Here is an 18536-nt window from a genome sequence, read left to right on the forward strand (position 1 = left end):
ACATTACCATCACACTTTTTTAAAAAAACTCCACTTTTCTACTACTTAATGATAAGTTGCCTTATACTCTATTTTTTGACCATCTTTACTTATCACGTGTTTACTTTTGTCCACTTATATTGCTAATTTATTACCTTAAGACACCTATTGTGCTGAATGGTGTATTTTATTGTTGAATTATTCACTTAATTGGTAATGTGTTTCTGTGGTGGGCTGGCGTCCTGCCCAGGGTTTGTTCCTGCCTTGCGCCCTCTGTTGTCTGGGATTGGCTCCAGCAGACCCCTCGTGACCCTTTGTTAAGATATAGCTGGTTGGAAAATGACTGACTGACTGACTGGTAATGTTTCACAAACAAGATTTAACAATTGTATTAGTGGGTGAATGGTATATAGTCTTATGCCAGTTTTCATATTTTTTAGGTAATATGATTTTGAGAGCGCCATTGCACAGTAGGTAGTGCTACTGCCTAATGGATCCAACATCATGGATTCAAATCCTGAGCCCACTTGTTGCCAATGTGGACTTTATATGTATTTTATTCCTGGTACTTTGGTTTTCCTCCCACATAGTCAAAGATGTGGTTCTTAGTTTGACTGGCAATTATTAATTCAACCCAGTGTGGGTGTAAGTTTGAGCTCTATGCAACTTATCTTTCTTGCATCCAGTACTGCCATGCCAGGCTTTGGTTCTCTGACCATGAATTTATTTAAGGGTGGATATGATTGTTATATTCTTTGGAGTTTGTATTTTAGGAAGCTGATGATGCAGTAATTTTTAAGGGGCAATTAATAGTGCTTCACCCAGTTGTTAGGTTTTTTAACTGCCCTTTTTGAGTAGTCTTTTTATTCTTTTTACTATATAGGCACTCATTATGGCCATTGGCCTGCATGAAAAAGGAAGGGCCTTTCTGAAGAAAAAAGATTATCCAATGGCTTTGTGCTTCCTATTGCAAGCAGATGAGAAATTTGAGTAAGACAATTTTTATAATATGTGAATGCACATACACTGTGTACAGTATGTGCATACATATGTATGTGAGGTCTGTAATGACATTAATGAGACTGATGTAAAAGAGAATTCTATTGTAAAATTTATTCTGTGCCAGTCTTTAACATCCCTGAAAGAATTCTTGGAAATTGCTTTTGTGCAATGTGTTAGTACATTGACAACATGAAGACCTGTAACCAAGCAGTCTCATTAATTTCAAATAATATCACGAAGACTGTCATATCCGATGTTCTTCACTGAAGCGTGTAGCAATGTAAAATTTCAATCACAGCATGTGTTATGTGGTAGGATTAAATATTCTGTTATATTTCTTTTTCTTGTGAACACTAATATGTGGGTATATCAAAACGTAAAGGCAATTTGAACATTTTGTGGTAACCACAACTGACAAAAGTTGGTGCAGTACAAAAAATACTAGTCTTAGTAAAAATGTCTTGTATTAATTTTACACTATATATTCTTCTTTATTGGTTTATATTTCCAAACATTCTACACTTGTGTTAATGATCTGTGGTTTATTTTTAGAAGTGACTAATTCTTCCATGTTTCTTACATTATTTAGAAAACATGTTTGTCGCCTTGTAGTGCAACAATGAAAGATTTAACAAACATGTAAATATTTAAACATTTGTATATTTGAATTACTGGTGATCTAAGCAAGTTTCCCTGGATTACACAGTAATTAATAGCTGAGTTTGAAATAGTAATGTTATATACTTAAGTCTAAATCACCAAAGAGTTGTCTACACTAATACTGATACATGAGTCATCATTCTGTGCCACCTGCCATTTTGATAGTAATGTTAATATAAATAAAATTTATTATTATTATTATTATTATTTGCACAGTTCCCATTGCACTGGCATTATTGTATGCACCATCTACATTACCTTTACTGGACTGTAAGATTACAACCCCAGTGTACGTACTTCATGTTATTTGTATAGTGTGTGCTTAAATGTTTGTATCTAACATGGTATAACTCCTGGCTACTAGTACTTAGATAGATACCTTATTGATCCTGAGAGAAATTTATTTATCTATCTCTCTAGCTCTCTATCTGTTTTTAAATATGCATTTTTGGGCTATTCTTTATTATCCCAGTTGTCTTCTCCCTCCTTTTTATTTAAACTGCATTGAGAAGATTAATGACAATAAACTGTTTTATTTCCTTTTTCATAGTGTTTGTCATTCAGATTTATTAGAGTCTGTTGACAACTATGCAGTTCTGCAGCTGGACATTGTTTGGTGTTATCGAGCTCTCGAGCAAATGTCTTTACTCGAAGATGCTAAGGCTAGATTGCAGAAAGCTGAAGATGCTTTCCTGAAATGCTATGGCAAGGACAGAGAAAGACTTGTTCAAATTAAGGTTTGTCATTAATTTGTATGTTTATTGCCCATGTTGTTATGTATGTTGTTGTGTATGTGACAGAGAAACAGCAGTGATACTGGTTGTGCCAGTTTTAGACACACTAACATAATTTATATGGTGTGCCTTTATACTAGGGCTATGTGTGGAATTGACACCGATTTTTAACATTTGAAAATCAATCAGAATTAGTTTATTTATTTGTTTATTTATTTATTTTGCAAATGAGTCAGGAAAAAGTTGAAAGTGTTTACAATCAAATGTATTGTAGGTTGAATATTCTTAATCTGAAATTCCAAAATCCAAAATTTTTTGAGTGCTGATATGATGCCACAAGAAGAAATGTCCACAGCAGGGGTCACTTTTATAAAACTACTTGCATTTGAGCATGAAAATATGGTAGTGCCAAAAAGTGGGTGTGAATGACATTTGTGTGAGAATTGATTTATACTTTTAGAGTGTTGGGGGTAGGTAGGAGTCCAATTTGAAGCTAAAATAAGGTCTATACAGTGATAGTCACTTTAGAGGTTTAATATATTTGTCACATCAAGGCACATTATAATAATGTCTCAGTAATATGAATTAATTTTACACAAGAGTTGTCATTTAGCTGGTGTGGCTGCATTTCCCTACTTGATTAAGGGTTTACCCATGGTATTTCATTATGTATATGCAAATATTACAAAATCTAAAAATATATGAAATACTTCTGATGCAAGGCATTTTGGATTAGTTATACTCAACCTGTATCAATATTGCAAACCATGTACAGTATGTGTCTTAGAAATTTTACTTACATTTCATGCTTAATATGCCTTAACATGATGCTGTAATGGAAATACAGGATGAGAATATTTATTGGTGAATGCATTTATTCTTTTATAATCAATTGAATGTATCTTTTTTGTAAGTGATCCAATATTCCATTTTCTAACCTGCTGCTGAATTAATTTAAGCAAAACCTACAACCTGCATTGTTATCACTCTTTAATTTAATATTTTCTTTATCAGTATGCTGCTGCTGGAATATGTGAATTTCCCCTTGGGATTAATAAAATATCTATCTATCAAATCTGCCACATCCAGTAACATACAGTAAATCCTGCTTTAATAAGAAAATAAAGTGACAAATTTTAGGGGGAAAATAGGTACATGAAAATATATGTGTATATATCTTAAGAACCCAGCCCCCCATTTTTTGTAATTCAATTTATATTTTATCAGGCAGATGCTACATTAAGTCTATCATATACAGTAACTGTATGTATACCTTAATTGAAGGTCTAGTTGTTCAGAACTGGTGTTTTAGTATGCACATGTACTGCTAATTTAATTTTGCCTTTTTTAGTACACTAATTTAATTGGGGGCATTTCTGGCAAGGGCTTATCTCAGTTATAAAATGCTATTAGAAATATTTTTCTGCACATTTTAGGAAAATGCTGTTCTCCTGATAATCTAAAAATAATTGTAATCTTTACACTGGACTGCTTGCTTAACTGTGGTTACTGGCAGCGACATAAAGACAGTTTTTTTTTTTTTTATTATTTTCAGGGAAATTCTAGAGGGGAAGAAGTGCTATTTCTAAGGCTTTACTTGCTTCAGGGCTTGTTATCATATATTGAAGGTAATGAAAATGCAGCTGCTGAAAAACTTAGCAAGGTAAGAATTTTATGGAAACATTTGCTATAAGGGTTCCTCTTTTGCAGTTATGTAGACATCGAAATGGTTTCTGACAGAGTAGTTCGAGTTAAACTGATGTCTTGTTAGAATCATAAGTATCATTTAATGAACTTATTAGAAAATACATGGCAAGTAATTATTAGCTTTTAAGATCAAAATACTATTTTTTGTATTTTAATACCATTTTCCTAATGAGATTATGAATTAATCTTAATACTGAAAAGTCAAAAATTTCACATTTTAATTGTCTTTCCCTGGCCTATGCCTGGAATTTCAGAACAGCTTAATGCTGTATTTTATATTTATTATGGCATATTGTAGTAGTAATAATTGTAGTATTGCACCATATACAGTGAACTCATTGTGTAAAATTTAATTTGTTTCAAGGTCTTTTTATGCTGTGAATTTAAAAACTATTACTAGAATGCAACATTATTTATCACCATTTTATCAAAAAAAAAAAGTAAAAATACTTTGAACATGAAACGTTTGTAGTTATGTGAAAAATTGCTAAAAATGTTGCACGTACCATGTTACTAAAGCTGAAACTGCCGGTACTATGAGGATATTTGAGAACATCTTGTGCAAATCCGAAACATTATCAAAGCAGAATGCTATTGGAAAAAGAAATTGCTGGAAACTGCTGGGAGGATTGTTACCAGTTTAGCTGTGTTTTAAGTATGTGTGTGTACCCTATAGTAAAAAATAATTCTATATTATGGTTTCATTAATGTTTGGAATTGAGGTTTCTTGGATATCTTTACATCAATTAAAAACCTGGAATATTTCCAGGTGATACATCAAAGATCATTGGTCCAGAAAGCACAGACTAATTATGAAAAAACGGCACCATTTAATCACTTCGTGTTTATAATTATGATTTGAAGCAACAATTTTAATGATTGCTATAAAGATATTTTTTATTTTAATTTTAGGTACAAAATCTACATATGCAACTCTGTATTGACTCTAGTAAAATAGCTGAACTCATGAATCTTGGATACACAGAGCAAGAAGCACGTCTTGGTCTACGTGCCTGTGATGGAAATGTTAACAATGCAGCTGACCATATTTGTCAGAGAAGAGAAGTAAGTTTAAAATGCATCTTATGTTTTCAATTACTCAAGGGTAATTATTTGTCACACATACAATTATACAGGTAAAAGGTGCAGTGAAATGAAAAAGCTAGCCTACTCCAAGAATGTGCAAAAAAAGTTAAATAAAATTAACTAAATGTATTTCAGTTAAGTTAAACTAGATTGAAATTAAGTTGAAATCTGAAACAGTATAAAGTTTAAAGTGGCTGCACTGTAAGTTAAAATGAGTTTTAGGTTCAAATGTTTGTTGGCATGTCAGAGTTCAGGATTCTGATGGCCTGAGGATAAAAGCTCCTCATCAGTCTCTCGGTTTTTTCCATTAGGCTGCATAGCCACTTGGATGAGGTGAGCAGGCTGACCAGTCTGTTGCTTGGGTGGGTAGTGTCCATAATTATTTTGATTGCATGGTCCTGCAGCGCTTGGTGTAGATGTCCTGCAGAGAGGGAAGTGCTGAGTGCAGCAGTCTCTGCAGGGCTTTGTGATCCTGGACTGAGCCATTCCAAAGCCATGATGTGCAGCTCTGTGTTAGGTTAATCTCTACAGTGCTGAAGTAAAAAGTTTCCAAAATGTTTGGCCAGACCTTGAATTTCCTCAGCTGCCTCAGGTGATAAAGTGCTGTTTTGCCTTCCTGACCGGAGTTTGTGTGTGCTTGGTCCATATCCGGTTCTTGGTGATGTAGTAAGTCAGTTCGCATTGAATTACATTTTTTTTTTTTGTACTAATTGTTTTTATCTAATGTAGCCTGTATATTTAGTAAGTTTTACACGTACTCAGTGGTAGCTCCGAGGCTAGGAATCCTGCACCAGCAATCAGAAGGTTGCTGGTTCGAATCCTGTAAAGGCCAGAAGTGACTCTACTCCATTAAGCCCTTAACCTGCAATTGCTTCGTTCTGGGTTTGACATTAACCTGCATCCAGCCCTGCAAGCAGGTCCTGCAACTTGCTGGGAAAACAAGGGGTTGGTGGCAGGATTCACACTCCAGCCACTTTGAGGGGGAGAAAAAAAAAACCTCACACTGTTCCAGTGTGGTGCTGAGGTGTCACCTGTTATACAGCTGCACTCTGTCCCAGTCCGAGTGGTTTGTCATGTGGTGGGTGTGGCAACGTACTATAATTAGTGTACGCTCCCAACCTCTCTCTCTCCTTACTTGAATTTACCTAGTGAGAATTCTGGACCAGTGGTTCATTTTGTTGCTAAATTCAGGGGTGGCAAGGCGATTCATTGGTTAGTGCTGCTGCCTTAAGGAAATGGACTGAGCAGGTTTAAGTGTTTTATGTTCTCATGTGATGGCATGTTGTATTAAGGTTGATTTTATTTGAAGTTTTTAAAAGAAGTATTGGATTTTCTTTTCAAATTTGATATTAAATTACATAGTAAATGTCTAACTTAAAGCAGGGATGTCAAAAAATATTGATAAATAGAAGATACTATGTAATAGTCAAAAATAAACATTAATAAATGTGTATACTTCTGATGAGCTATTTTTGTGATGTAATAGTCTGAAGTACTACAATTTACAATATGTCTTGTTTTTAATGAAACTGGCTGCCCATATATAATTAATAATGAGGCAAAACAATTTAGTAAAATTATGAATTTTAATTAGAAATATTATATGTGCAGAGCAAATCATAACAATCATCTTCAAGTATGGTATCTTCTAATTTTTTTTGGCATAATGCACCATAACATATTAGAGTTCCTCACAGTAATTGAAATATAGTTTATTTCTAAGTTGCAGCACCCCATATGCAGAGTTCCTCCCCCCTTTTTGTCCTGGTATTCCAGTTTTCTTTTCCTATCCCAAAGTTATTTGTACCATGTTAATTCATATCTCTAAAATAGCTCAGTGATTAAATATGGATGTGAGAGTGCAGATGCTGTATGATAGACAGCTATCCCATTTAGAACTGATTTTCATCATGTGCTAAATGCGATAGTCAAATTGCTGACAAGAATCTATCAAGATGGGCAAATTATGCAAGGTTTGTCCCACGCAGAAATAATTCTTCTAAGTAAACCTGCCTATTTAGTGTTTTTCTTTTTTTTTCAGGAAAAAGAAGCAGTAAGAAGAAAGGAAAGAGAAAAGAGAAGAAAAAGAATGGATGATATTTCCTCATTGACTCAGCTGGGTTATTCTCGAAGAAATGCTGCAAAGGCACTCGCTAAAGCAGGAGGGGACTTGAACAAAGCCTTTCAGGTATACCCTGAAGCTGTCTTTAAGAAAATGAAAGATGCAGTTTGTTTGACATCATAAAGAATGTAAGCTGTTTGTTATTTTCCCCTTTGAGCATAGGAAAGGTGATATATACAGTATTACTACAATTACCAGGTTCTAATAATATGTGCTATATTACAAAATGAGCCAGATAAATGAGGTCTAAACTTCACACTTTGTAATTTATGACTCTGTAGTTCATTTACCAGCTTCAGCAAAAGTACATAATTGAATGTCTTCTCATTGTCCTGCAATGTATTTATATCGTTCTTCTGGAGCATTGAAATTAATTGAACCACTGCACTTTTCCACACTTCTTAACCGCTTAATATTTAATAAAATAAAAAAAACAAGCCTGAACATTATAAACAAGTGAAAATTGTAAATATCTGATAATAATAATTTATACTCAGATTACACATTATTCAACTGATTACCCATTTCAATTCAAAGAATACATTTTCCTGTAAAATGGTATTTTGCATTGACCATCAACAAAAGCCAAGACTCTAGGAAAAGCAGAAATAGATCTAATGCAGGAATGTTTTACTCATGTGCAATTGTATATAGCAGGGGTTGGCAACCTACGGCACATGGGCGAAATGTGGCATGCAGAACAATTTTCAATGGCACTCTGGTTGCATTGAAAATACATTTTAATTACAGCACACGCAGTAGCGCCCTCACCTACGTTTTGTATATGAGACTCACATGTAAATGGAAACCATGTGTACAGTGCAGGCCTTGGAACGTTAAAACCAACCTCTTGTTATTTTATTTTAATTACAGCACATGCGTTTGCGCTCTATGTCCCCACATACATTTTGCGCATGCGAATCACATGTAAAAGGAAAGAATGTGTTCAGTGCAGGCCATGGAACATTAAAACAAACCTTGTTATTAAGTAATATACTGCCCTAAAATGACTCCTAAAAGACAAAAGCTTGATGTTGGCTCTTTTCAAGACTCTTGGACGAATTGATATGGATTTGTACAACAAAAGGATCGTGCTGTTTGTGCATTATGCTGTGAAAGTGTTGTGTGTCGTACATCTTGTGTACAAAGACATTATCAAACTAAACATCAGTCCACGTTTAAAAACTCCAATGTGAAAAGTGAAGCTATAAAAAGGGCTGTTTCTGGCTTTAAGAAACAAACTACTTATTTTATTCAAATAATTAGAACCAAAAATAAAGCCACCAAATGCAGTTATAAAACCATTTGACAAAACATTTTTTTCATATATGATCCTATGTATTTTAAAATGTTGAATGAGTAAGATCCGGTTATAATGGGCTTCAAAAGTACAGTGGAACCTCTAGATACGAGTTTAATTCGTTCCAGCACTGAGCTTGTATAGCGAATTTCTCGTATCTAGAACAAACTTCCCCATTGAAAATAATTGAAATCCAGTTAATCCGTTCCGCACCCCAAATATATTAACATAAAAATCAATTTTCCTAACAAATAACACTGATAAATTATATATACTGTAGTCTACCTTTAATAAATAACACTGGTAAATAATATAACTGATCATTAAAAGAATCAAAACAGGTGTCCAAAGTGCAGTAGAGCATTCAATAAATCTTTAAATAAATAATCCTTAAAACAGTTGTGAAGTGGAGGTTTAAAATACACAAGAATAACAATCCTTTAACACGAGGTTAAAACGTCAAAAGGATGCAGTCTTTATAAAACAGATGACAATCCCCGGTGCTTCTTCTCTGTGAGCGTCTCACCTGCGGGCTCTGCAACAGGCGAGACACTCTTAATGCAGCTGACCTTCTTTACACCGTCCTGCTTCAGCTGTTTGGCTCGCCTGTTCAGTTCACTGTTCAGCTACACGCGAGCCTGCACTCGCTCGCTCGCTCTCCCGTACCGACTTCTTCCTGCCTGCCTGCCTGCCTTTTTTTTTTTCTCTCTCTCTCTCTCTCTCTCCCTTAACCGGCTCGCGCTTCTCTATATATGCGGGGAGGACATGGCAGCTGCAGCCCATCAGCCACAGGAATAATCATGGATGTGGGAAGTTTCCCACCTGTGCACTTAAGTGAGAAACGCAGACACCGCAGATCGCGGCTTGCAACTGGTACCACGCCCCCTCGCTAAGCCGCGAGCTATACCCACAGCCTGGCTCGTGGCTCGTTTCGCGAGCCAATGCTCGCATTTAGATCTGAATTTTTCGCTCATACTTTCCTCGTATTTTGAATTTCTCGTATACAGAGGTGATCATATCTCGAGGTTCCACTGTATATACTTTTGAAGCTCATTGTAACTGGACCAATTTTGGTACCATATATAACACAATTAGCAGAATTATGTCGGCACACGGAATAACATTGTAACATAGGTTCGGCATGACACTGTTGAAAGGTTGCCGACCCCTGGTAAATAGCATGTTCAAGAATAAGTGGCTCCAGTGATCTAATAACATTTTTATTACTATTTGAATGGCACCTTTATCCAAGGCCACTTACAACATATGAGATACAATTAGTTACATTACATCTGTTTTTCCAGTTGGAGCACATGCAGGTGAATTGACTTGCCTCAGGGACACACAGTGACAGTAGCCAGATTTGAACCCACAACCTTAGGTTTTGAAGTCCTGGGTCCAATCCAAAGCCTTAACCACTACACCACACTGCCCATCAATACTGTTAGCCTTTATCGGAAAACCTATGAATATCATATACAGAAAAGCACTTTGCTACATACTACTTCTGGTACATTCGATTTACTGATGGCACTATAACTGAGGCCCATTGTGTTGTGAAATTTAACACAGATAGTTTAAAAAAAATGCAAGCCTACACAGACTTAAATGCCTTGAGCAAACAGGCTTTTATTTCCCATGTGTTTGTAATTAACAGTAAAAACTGAAACACACATTAATGTATAAATGTTGTTTGGCTGTCAAACTTATACATACATACCTAAGCTTAATATCTGCAAAAGATGTTCTTAGTAGGAGCAAGAAAGTGGTACAGTGATTAGCATTGCAGCCTGATAATTTCAGGGTCCTGGGTTTACTTCATGGCAAAGCTACCACCACTGTACAGTATTCATGGCTTTTCACCTTCTCTCAGTGAATATTATTTATACCCTTATCACTAAGATGTGCCAGTGAGTTTAACTGGGAATTCTAAATAGGAGTGGTATATATGAGTGTGATATGCAGTGAACTCGCATCCCATCCAGGTTTTATTCTCTCCTTGTTCCTGTTTCTCTAAACCTTATAATGATGAAAAATAAATGTATAGAAAGTTTTTTTTTCCATTTTTTTCTCATCCATTATTTGCGAGATACCACTCTGCTTTAAACTGCTAGTACCATTAAAATCAACATTTCCTTCTTTTTTTCTATTTAGGACCTTCTTGATAACTACCCGCTTATAGCAACAGAAAACAATAACCAAAGGCTGAATAACAATGACATGGTTACAGAAGAAAAAATTAATCAGGTACACTATACTTTACAAAAGTTCCAAAGGAAAAATGAAAAATTAAGTGAATTGTTTCTAGTGCAGATACTGTTTTGAGGGAACATTTTTACACCTGTGATTGTTTTGGCTACACTCTTAACATGCATCTCTATCTAAAAACCAAAAACTTAGTCCTATAGAAAATAAAAGGTAATATGGAAAATGAAGAATCTCTACATTTCATAATCCATCCCTCATCCTTAGATGTGGCAACCTGATGTAATACTACAGTCTTAAAAGGCTTGGATGGACTGCAAATCACTGTTCTTAGTGTATCTTGATCTCTTTTTTATTTAGTTGTCTTTAAAATTGTAAAACTACCAATAGTTAGTAGTTTGAAAAAGTAGGGCTTGAAAAAGTCTTTTTTTATTGATATAATTTCCTTGCTTATTTTCTTGTTCTAAATTCCACAACATATGATAGATGCCATATACTTAATTTTAGCCTTAAATTTCTTTTGTCAAGAAAATTTTACCAGAGTTGGTTTTTGTCATCAAAAAATTCTTTTTTCCATGACATTTTTCTTGTTTGACACAGATATACTATATGTGGATTTATGTTAATAGATAAATATATGTAGTATGTAAATTGGTGATCATTTTGTGAAAATAGCAGGTTTGTTATTTTACACAAGAAAAAAAAATTAACATCCAAAAACCGCTGTTTCTGTATTACACTCAGGAAGAGGATATATCTCTACAAAATCTTGTTTTTTTCTTCTTGAACCTGATTAGATGTCGTTGCTGTGGTGTGAACGGACTATTCTGACTTTTTCTGTGTTTCTACATTACATTTACCAAGACAACTAATTTTTATAGTCCCTGCTGAAGCTGAAATAAAGACAGAGTACAACAAGTAAACAACTGAGCGAGAACTTCAATTATTTTACTTGTGCTATATGTTCATTTCAGGTAGTATCTCTTGGTTTTAACCAAGATTCTGCAGAGGCTGCATTGAGACATGCAAATGGAAACCTAGAGAGTGCCATACAGCTTCTTCTTCATTATAATGGGAATCTTCCAGAAAATTTAATGGCCGTAGGAGCAACTTCATCTTCCACTCCTGAGGACACAAGCATTTCATCAGAGGAGCCCAGTTCTAGTTCTGCAGGTGCTTTTACCATTTAACAGTCCTTTAACCTGTTGTACAGTAGTTATTTAATAGTTTTTGATCAAGTCAGTGATCTTTTTAATTCAGCATTTCCTTTGCTTACTTTTGTTCACAAGAAATTTTAATGTTTAGTTGCATTTTTAATTTTAGAAAACAAATTTTGGTCTTACTACCACAAAGGACTGTTTTGTACTGCTCTTCTGTTTCACTCATAAATTCAGTATATACAGTTCTGGTAGCAAAATGTACTACAATAAAGGAGGTAAAAATGTTTGTTTTTTTTGGCTCTTCAGTATCATTCATTAAATTATAAGTGGATGATTTTATTTTTAAGTTGGGTTTATAAGGCAAATACAGTCATATGAAAAAGTTTGGGAACCCCTCTTAATTCTTTGGATTTTTGTTTATCATTGGCTGAGCTTTCAAAGTAGCAACTTCCTTTTAATATATGACATGCCTTATGGAAACAGTAGTATTTCAGCAGTGACATTAAGTTCATTGGATTAACAGAAAATATGCATCATAACAGAATTAGACAGGTGCATAAATTTGGGCACCTCAACAGAGATATTACATCAATACTTAGTTGAGCCTCCTTTTGCAAATATAACAGCCTCTAAACTCCTCCTATAGCTTTGATGAGTGTCTGGATTGTGGATGGAGGTATTTTTGACCATTCTTCCATACAAAATCTCTCCAGTTCAGTTAAATTTGATGGCTGCCGATCATGGACAGCCTGCTTCAAATCATCCCATAGATTTTTGATGATATTCAAGTTAGTGGACTGTGATGGCCATTCCAGAACATTGTACTTCTCCCTCTGCATGAATTCCTTTGTAGATTTCGAACTGTGTTTTGGGTCATTGTCTTGTTGGAATATCCAACCCCTGCATAACTTCAACTTTCTGACTGATGCTTGAACATTATCCTGAAGAATTTGTTGATATTGGGTTGAATTCATCCAACCCTCGACTTTAACAAGGGCCCCAGTCTCTGAACTAGCCACACAGCCCCACAGCATGATGGAACCTCCACCAAATTTGACAGTAGGTAGCAAGTGTTTTTCTTGGAATGTGGTGTTCTTCTTCCGCCATGCAAAGTGCTTTTTGTTATGACCAAATAACTCAATTTTTGTCCCATCAATCCAAAGCACTTTGTTCCAAAATGAATCTGACTTGTCTAAATGAGCGTTTGCATACAACAAGTGACTCTGTTTGTGGCGTGAGTGCAGAAAGGGCCATACCTTGCCATATAGATGTTCTTTGTGCAAATTGCGCTGAATTGTAAAACGATATATAGATACAACATCTGCAGCAAGATGTTCTTGCAGGTCTTTAGAGGTGATCTGTGGGTTGTCTTTTGAGAGTTGCTTTGAGGATCCCATGCTGTCACTCTTCAGAGGAGAGTCAAAGGGAAGCACAACTTGCAATTGACCACGTTTTCTCATGATTGGACAAACTTGTCTATGAAGTTCAAGGCTTAACGAGCTAATCCAACCAATTTGGTGTTGCAAGTAATCAGTATTGAGCAGTTACATGCATTCAAATCAGCAAAATTACAAGGGTACGCAAATTTTTGCACAGCCAGTTTTTCACATTTGATTTAATTTCATACAACTAAATACTGCTTCACTAAAAATCTTTGTTAGGAAAACCCCGCAGTACTCAGATGTTCCTAGGAAATGAAAGACATACCACTGTTATCTTTTTTGTTGAAAGTAGAGTAGATTATTATGCAGACTGAGGGGGGTTCCCAAACTTTTTCTTATGTTTTACAACTTAATGTTGTAAGCCTTACTTATTTTCAGACACCCTTTGTTTGCATTTGGTGATGTTTGCCTTTGAAGGACGGGGGAAATATTCAGTTTCAGTTTTGGTTTTGAAGCTAATCTGAACAGTGCAGTTTAATAACTTGAAGAACAAGCAGACTGCTTTCCTTCCATATCCATCTTATTAAGCAGAAGCAGAGCTTAGTAACGCTGGAGTTTGAATGCTTTCTTTGAAAGCTGAGTGACTTTCATGTATTTTAATTATTTGGCAGATCTGAGGAAGGAGATTTAGTGAAGCAGATGGCTCATGAGGAGCTACAAGTGATGAATGTGGAGCTTTTAATCAAGTTTCATTTCACTATTTTTTTTTATTTTCATTTGACTGTGTATAGTACATTATTAGGTGACCACTATATACCAAGCCTCGCACATTAACGTGCAAGTTTGCAAGCTTATGAGAAGCAAGCACACTGAGGCAGAAAAAACTGCCTATTGTATATCTAAGGCGAGGAGTACATTACCAGGTCCTGATGCCCAAATCGGAAATCATGAAGAATTCCAAATTTGATGTCTGTGGTATTACATTACAATTTCTAGATGTGACTTGTGGATATATGTACACATTCAGCTTATGTGGAATTTATGCACCGCACATGCATTATGATGCAGATAAGGCATAAATGTGAGGGTCTGCATGCTTTATCTGCTAACGCTTTTCAATTTTTTACGTTTTAGAAGCAGAGCTTGTTTTCTAAATACAGTAAGTCGGCACAGAATGGCTATGGCAATATATGCCTTAGTATTTTCTGCTCTAATTTCCTCCACCTGCATTCAAAGAAGTTGGATGCACAACACGAGCTGCAAGTGGTGGATCAGTATTGTTAACTACTTTAATGGCTCCCGTTGGCTGGAGAACATTTGAATCAAATGAAAAACTTTAATATATCTATTTAATTGTCTCTAGCTACACCATCTCTCTCTTTTCAGCATGTAGCATAATACACAAAAATTACATAATCAAGTTCTACATCCTTGATAGAAGTCTCGTATATGGATGATAACAATTTATTTGAAATTCAATGCCACATATTAATCTCAAAAAAATCAGAAAGCTTGTGGTTTTTGGGGTTTTTTTTTTTTTTTTTTTTTTTTTGTTCTTTATTTCATCTTATACGATTTCTCGTATTAGAAATTTGTTAGTTTTCGCATACCCCTTGGGGTCAGAGCGCAGGGTCAGCCATTGTACAGCGTCCCTGGAGCAATTACAGGTTAAGGGTCTTGCTCAAGGGCCCAGCAGAGTAGGATCTCTTTTGGCAGTGACGGGAATTCGAACCGGCAACCTTCTGGATACCAGCGCAGATCCTTAGCCTCAGAGCCACCACTCCAAAAAGCTACCGGTAATCTGTATGGAAAAACAGAAATTAAGTCACATGAAAGTGATAGTGTAAACACAGCTTTATTTTTACACTTTATAAGGTACAGTTATATGTATTGTTTTGCTGTTGGCAAATAGGCAACATGCTTATCAGACAAAAAGCTACAAGTAATTTCTTCTATTAATCCATACTTAATAAGTTGTTGTACCTTACATAACTACATGCACAAGTTTTGGAGACTATAACCTGATATTATTCCTTCTGAACAGTTGAGTTTATGTTGACTTAATTTGCTTGTATGAGTTAAGCATTGAGTCAGACATCATTACCAGTATCAGTAGAACTTGTGGTTGAATCACAGATGGGAATCCTATGGTCATAAAGGGAAACAACATGCAAATACATACAATATACATTCTGCTGAATTTATTCAGAGTTATGTACTATAAGATGCAAAGTGCTTCTGACATTCAAGTTTGTTTGTTATACAATTACTGAATTTAAGGGTTTATATTTGTATACTGCTAGCCCATTTTACTTAATTTTTATGTTTGATAGACTTACTTAACTCACATGTACAGTCATTTATACTTCTACAGAATGTGATACTCTTACATGAAGGTTACACAATTATATGGTGCAAGTTTATCAATATTGATGAGCCTTCCTATGGCATTGTATTGTTTTTATATAAAAAAAAAAAGCGAAGTGCTGGAATCTAAATGTTACCACTACAGGTTTGCTTTTGGTACACAATTATAAAGTCTTTTACCACTAGATGGCAAACTTAACTAACCTATTCATGTCTCTACCACAAAGGACGTGACAAGATATTTCAAATAATATTGTTTAGCAAAGTTTTAAAGGTTTTGGGCCTTAATTTATCAATATTTCCATTTTTGAAACTAATGTGTGTCTTTTACTGTGTTGTGCATGAATACATTTTGTGTACCCTGTCCATATTTATGTTGGTCAAATGTGGGTTCTGCCTATCCATTCTTTAATTGACATAATGTTATACATGTCATGCTATTATATAATTAGAAGATTTTTGTATTGATGTACCAAACTGTTCAGAACAGTACATTACAATACAACTTCTTTTTTTATAGAGCTCTTCACGGAGTGCAGACTTCGAGTGCTATGAACAGGGAAAATACAAGCACAGATTACACTAATTGCTAAATACTAAATTAGTACATATAAAGTAGAAACTGATAAACATAAATGGAAAACAGCAAAATCTGTCCATTGATTAATTGATGAACTACAATATGACCAGTTGACAATGGACAAGATTATAATAAAAATTGAAAGTCACAGACAAAGTTCAAACCAGTCCTCCAGTGCATTTTATAGTGGAGTCTGTGATGGGCCATCCAGTCTGATGAGAGACTCTTTTAGCCCATTACTCCAGTGCTCCTTTTTCTGAGGCAGTAGAGCAGTGGCACCAAGTACCACTTCAAGATACCGAGAAAAAAAAAACAGAATAGAGGAGGGTTAGTAATAGTTTATAATTATTGTGTTACTTATATTTCTGTACAAATGACTAACAAACAGATATGGTATGTACAGCTATATCAGCAGCTCCTGTCAGGATAAACTCATCTGCAAAAAACTGTTCTCTAATACTGTAATTAAGGGTTCATAAATATTCAGCCATAAAAAGAAATGAAAATATTATCATTTTAATCAGTTTTGTTTCTATTGTGGTTCAAAATACAGGACATAACTATGACTGCTACAGTAGATTGTTTGAAAGTTAAGTTTCATTATTATACCTGTCTTGCTATCTGCACATAATTTTATGTACATCACAAGTATACTAGTCACCTTCAAGCTTATGTACAGTAAACCATCTAACCAATTTCAGTTGGTAATACATTTAGTATATAGCTGTAGGTACATATTATAAAATCTTGTGCTTGACCTTCATCTTAATCAGTGCTCCTAATTTGGATGTTTATACTTGAAAAGGGCCTAATGTTGTAGTTTCAATACTTGTATACTTCCCGCAATTAAGTAAAATATTTTTTTCTTTAGTGCAGGCTAAATATGTTTATGTGTAAATGCAAAGTAAATCAATGTGTTAATAGAGCAAAAATAGAGCGTATACATCTGCAAAGCCTTTTAAAACACAAACTTAGTGATGTATTGCTTGCTGGTTATTGATTAATTTTTAGTATAAAGTCTAGACTATTTTTTTTTCTTTGTCGTTTTTTTCTTATGAAAGCATTTTTAACAAGATGTCTACTAGCTATTTACTAATATCAATGATCATAACTGTTAGTCCATTGAATAAATATTTAAGGACTGATGCATATCTGTTTCATTTGTATGGGCAGTGCTGTCAGAATTTTGTGTGGCAGATTTCCAAATATGTGTGTCACTTTTAGCAAGGTGGGGAGTCGAGGGGATAAATTAAATGTTTTAAGGCTTCATACTTTTTTCTTTAACATGGTTGTATCTTTATCATTCTTAACTGCATGTCCTGCTGCTCATTTTGTGCTTCATATTATTATTATTATTATTATTATTAACCCTGATATTTAATGAAGCTGTGTGATTATTTAACAGTAGATTGTGAGGAAAATAACCTCAAAGTTATCAATTGCTAGTTTTATTACAATGAAATTAAAAAGTGTTGAAACTGAAAACACAAACACACACACGCTCAAATCCTTTACAATTTGTGTCCATTATTCCCAATAGGCTCTCCAGGAAATTCAGAGGATGACCCAATGGAAGCAGATCTTATACAAGAGGTACTTGCAGATATCCCAGAGCATGAAGAAGACTATCTTGATTTGACTTTGGAGGAAGAGGAGATGGTAATTGAGCAACTGAAAAGTTACCTGGAAAGAAGGAACCAATCAACTGGTTAATTAATTTGATTAATGCAAAAATTAAATCACAGTGTTTGAGACAGAATGCAAAGTTTTAAATTATTTCAACTATGTTGGTCAATTTTTTGCAGTTAATGCATTTAGGAAGAATGTACAAAAAAAAAAACATTATGCATTTTAACATATTTGTAAGAATAATATCTCCTCTTTAATTCTTAGGAGTATATTCAATTTTTTGTACATTTTCAGCAATAGATTTATATCAGCCTATTATGATTCACAGCTATAAATCAGAATATCTATTTTATTACAACTGTTTTACATTTTAAACTGCAACCACTTACTCTTACTATTTAAATGAAGTAAATTTGTAAAACGAGTCAAAGTAACACATTTTACTTGTATCAGATTTGAAGGTGTACCAGAATCATTTAATTGTTGTATTAAAGTCATGAACTGAAGGAAAATGTTATCAATTCTGTGATTCATTAGGTTTAATTTATGTATAGAACGTAAAGGACTGAAACAAAAATATTCTTAAAAATGCACAATAAAAATCAAAAATGTTTATCATCCTA

At 34.6% G+C, this 18536-nt stretch overlaps 1 protein-coding gene across 5 annotated transcripts in view; it reads left to right on the plus strand.

The window, feature by feature from the left end:
* Window positions 1-18536, plus strand: part of nub1 (negative regulator of ubiquitin-like proteins 1) — a 38641-nt gene extending 20105 nt beyond the window's left edge. For all 5 annotated transcript variants that reach the window (XM_028804174.2, XM_028804175.2, XM_028804177.2 and 2 more), the window contains exons 8-15: window positions 863-969; window positions 2192-2378; window positions 3931-4038; window positions 4995-5147; window positions 7210-7356; window positions 10745-10837; window positions 11770-11968; window positions 17825-18536. In XM_028804174.2, the coding sequence (XP_028660007.1) occupies window positions 863-969; window positions 2192-2378; window positions 3931-4038; window positions 4995-5147; window positions 7210-7356; window positions 10745-10837; window positions 11770-11968; window positions 17825-17997 (1167 nt within the window). In that variant the 3' untranslated portion in view covers window positions 17998-18536. The remainder of the gene's footprint in view (window positions 1-862; window positions 970-2191; window positions 2379-3930; window positions 4039-4994; window positions 5148-7209; window positions 7357-10744; window positions 10838-11769; window positions 11969-17824) is intronic.

This window comes from Erpetoichthys calabaricus, chromosome 6 (assembly GCF_900747795.2).
Source record: "Erpetoichthys calabaricus chromosome 6, fErpCal1.3, whole genome shotgun sequence".
Taxonomy (NCBI): Eukaryota; Metazoa; Chordata; class Cladistia; order Polypteriformes; family Polypteridae; genus Erpetoichthys; species Erpetoichthys calabaricus.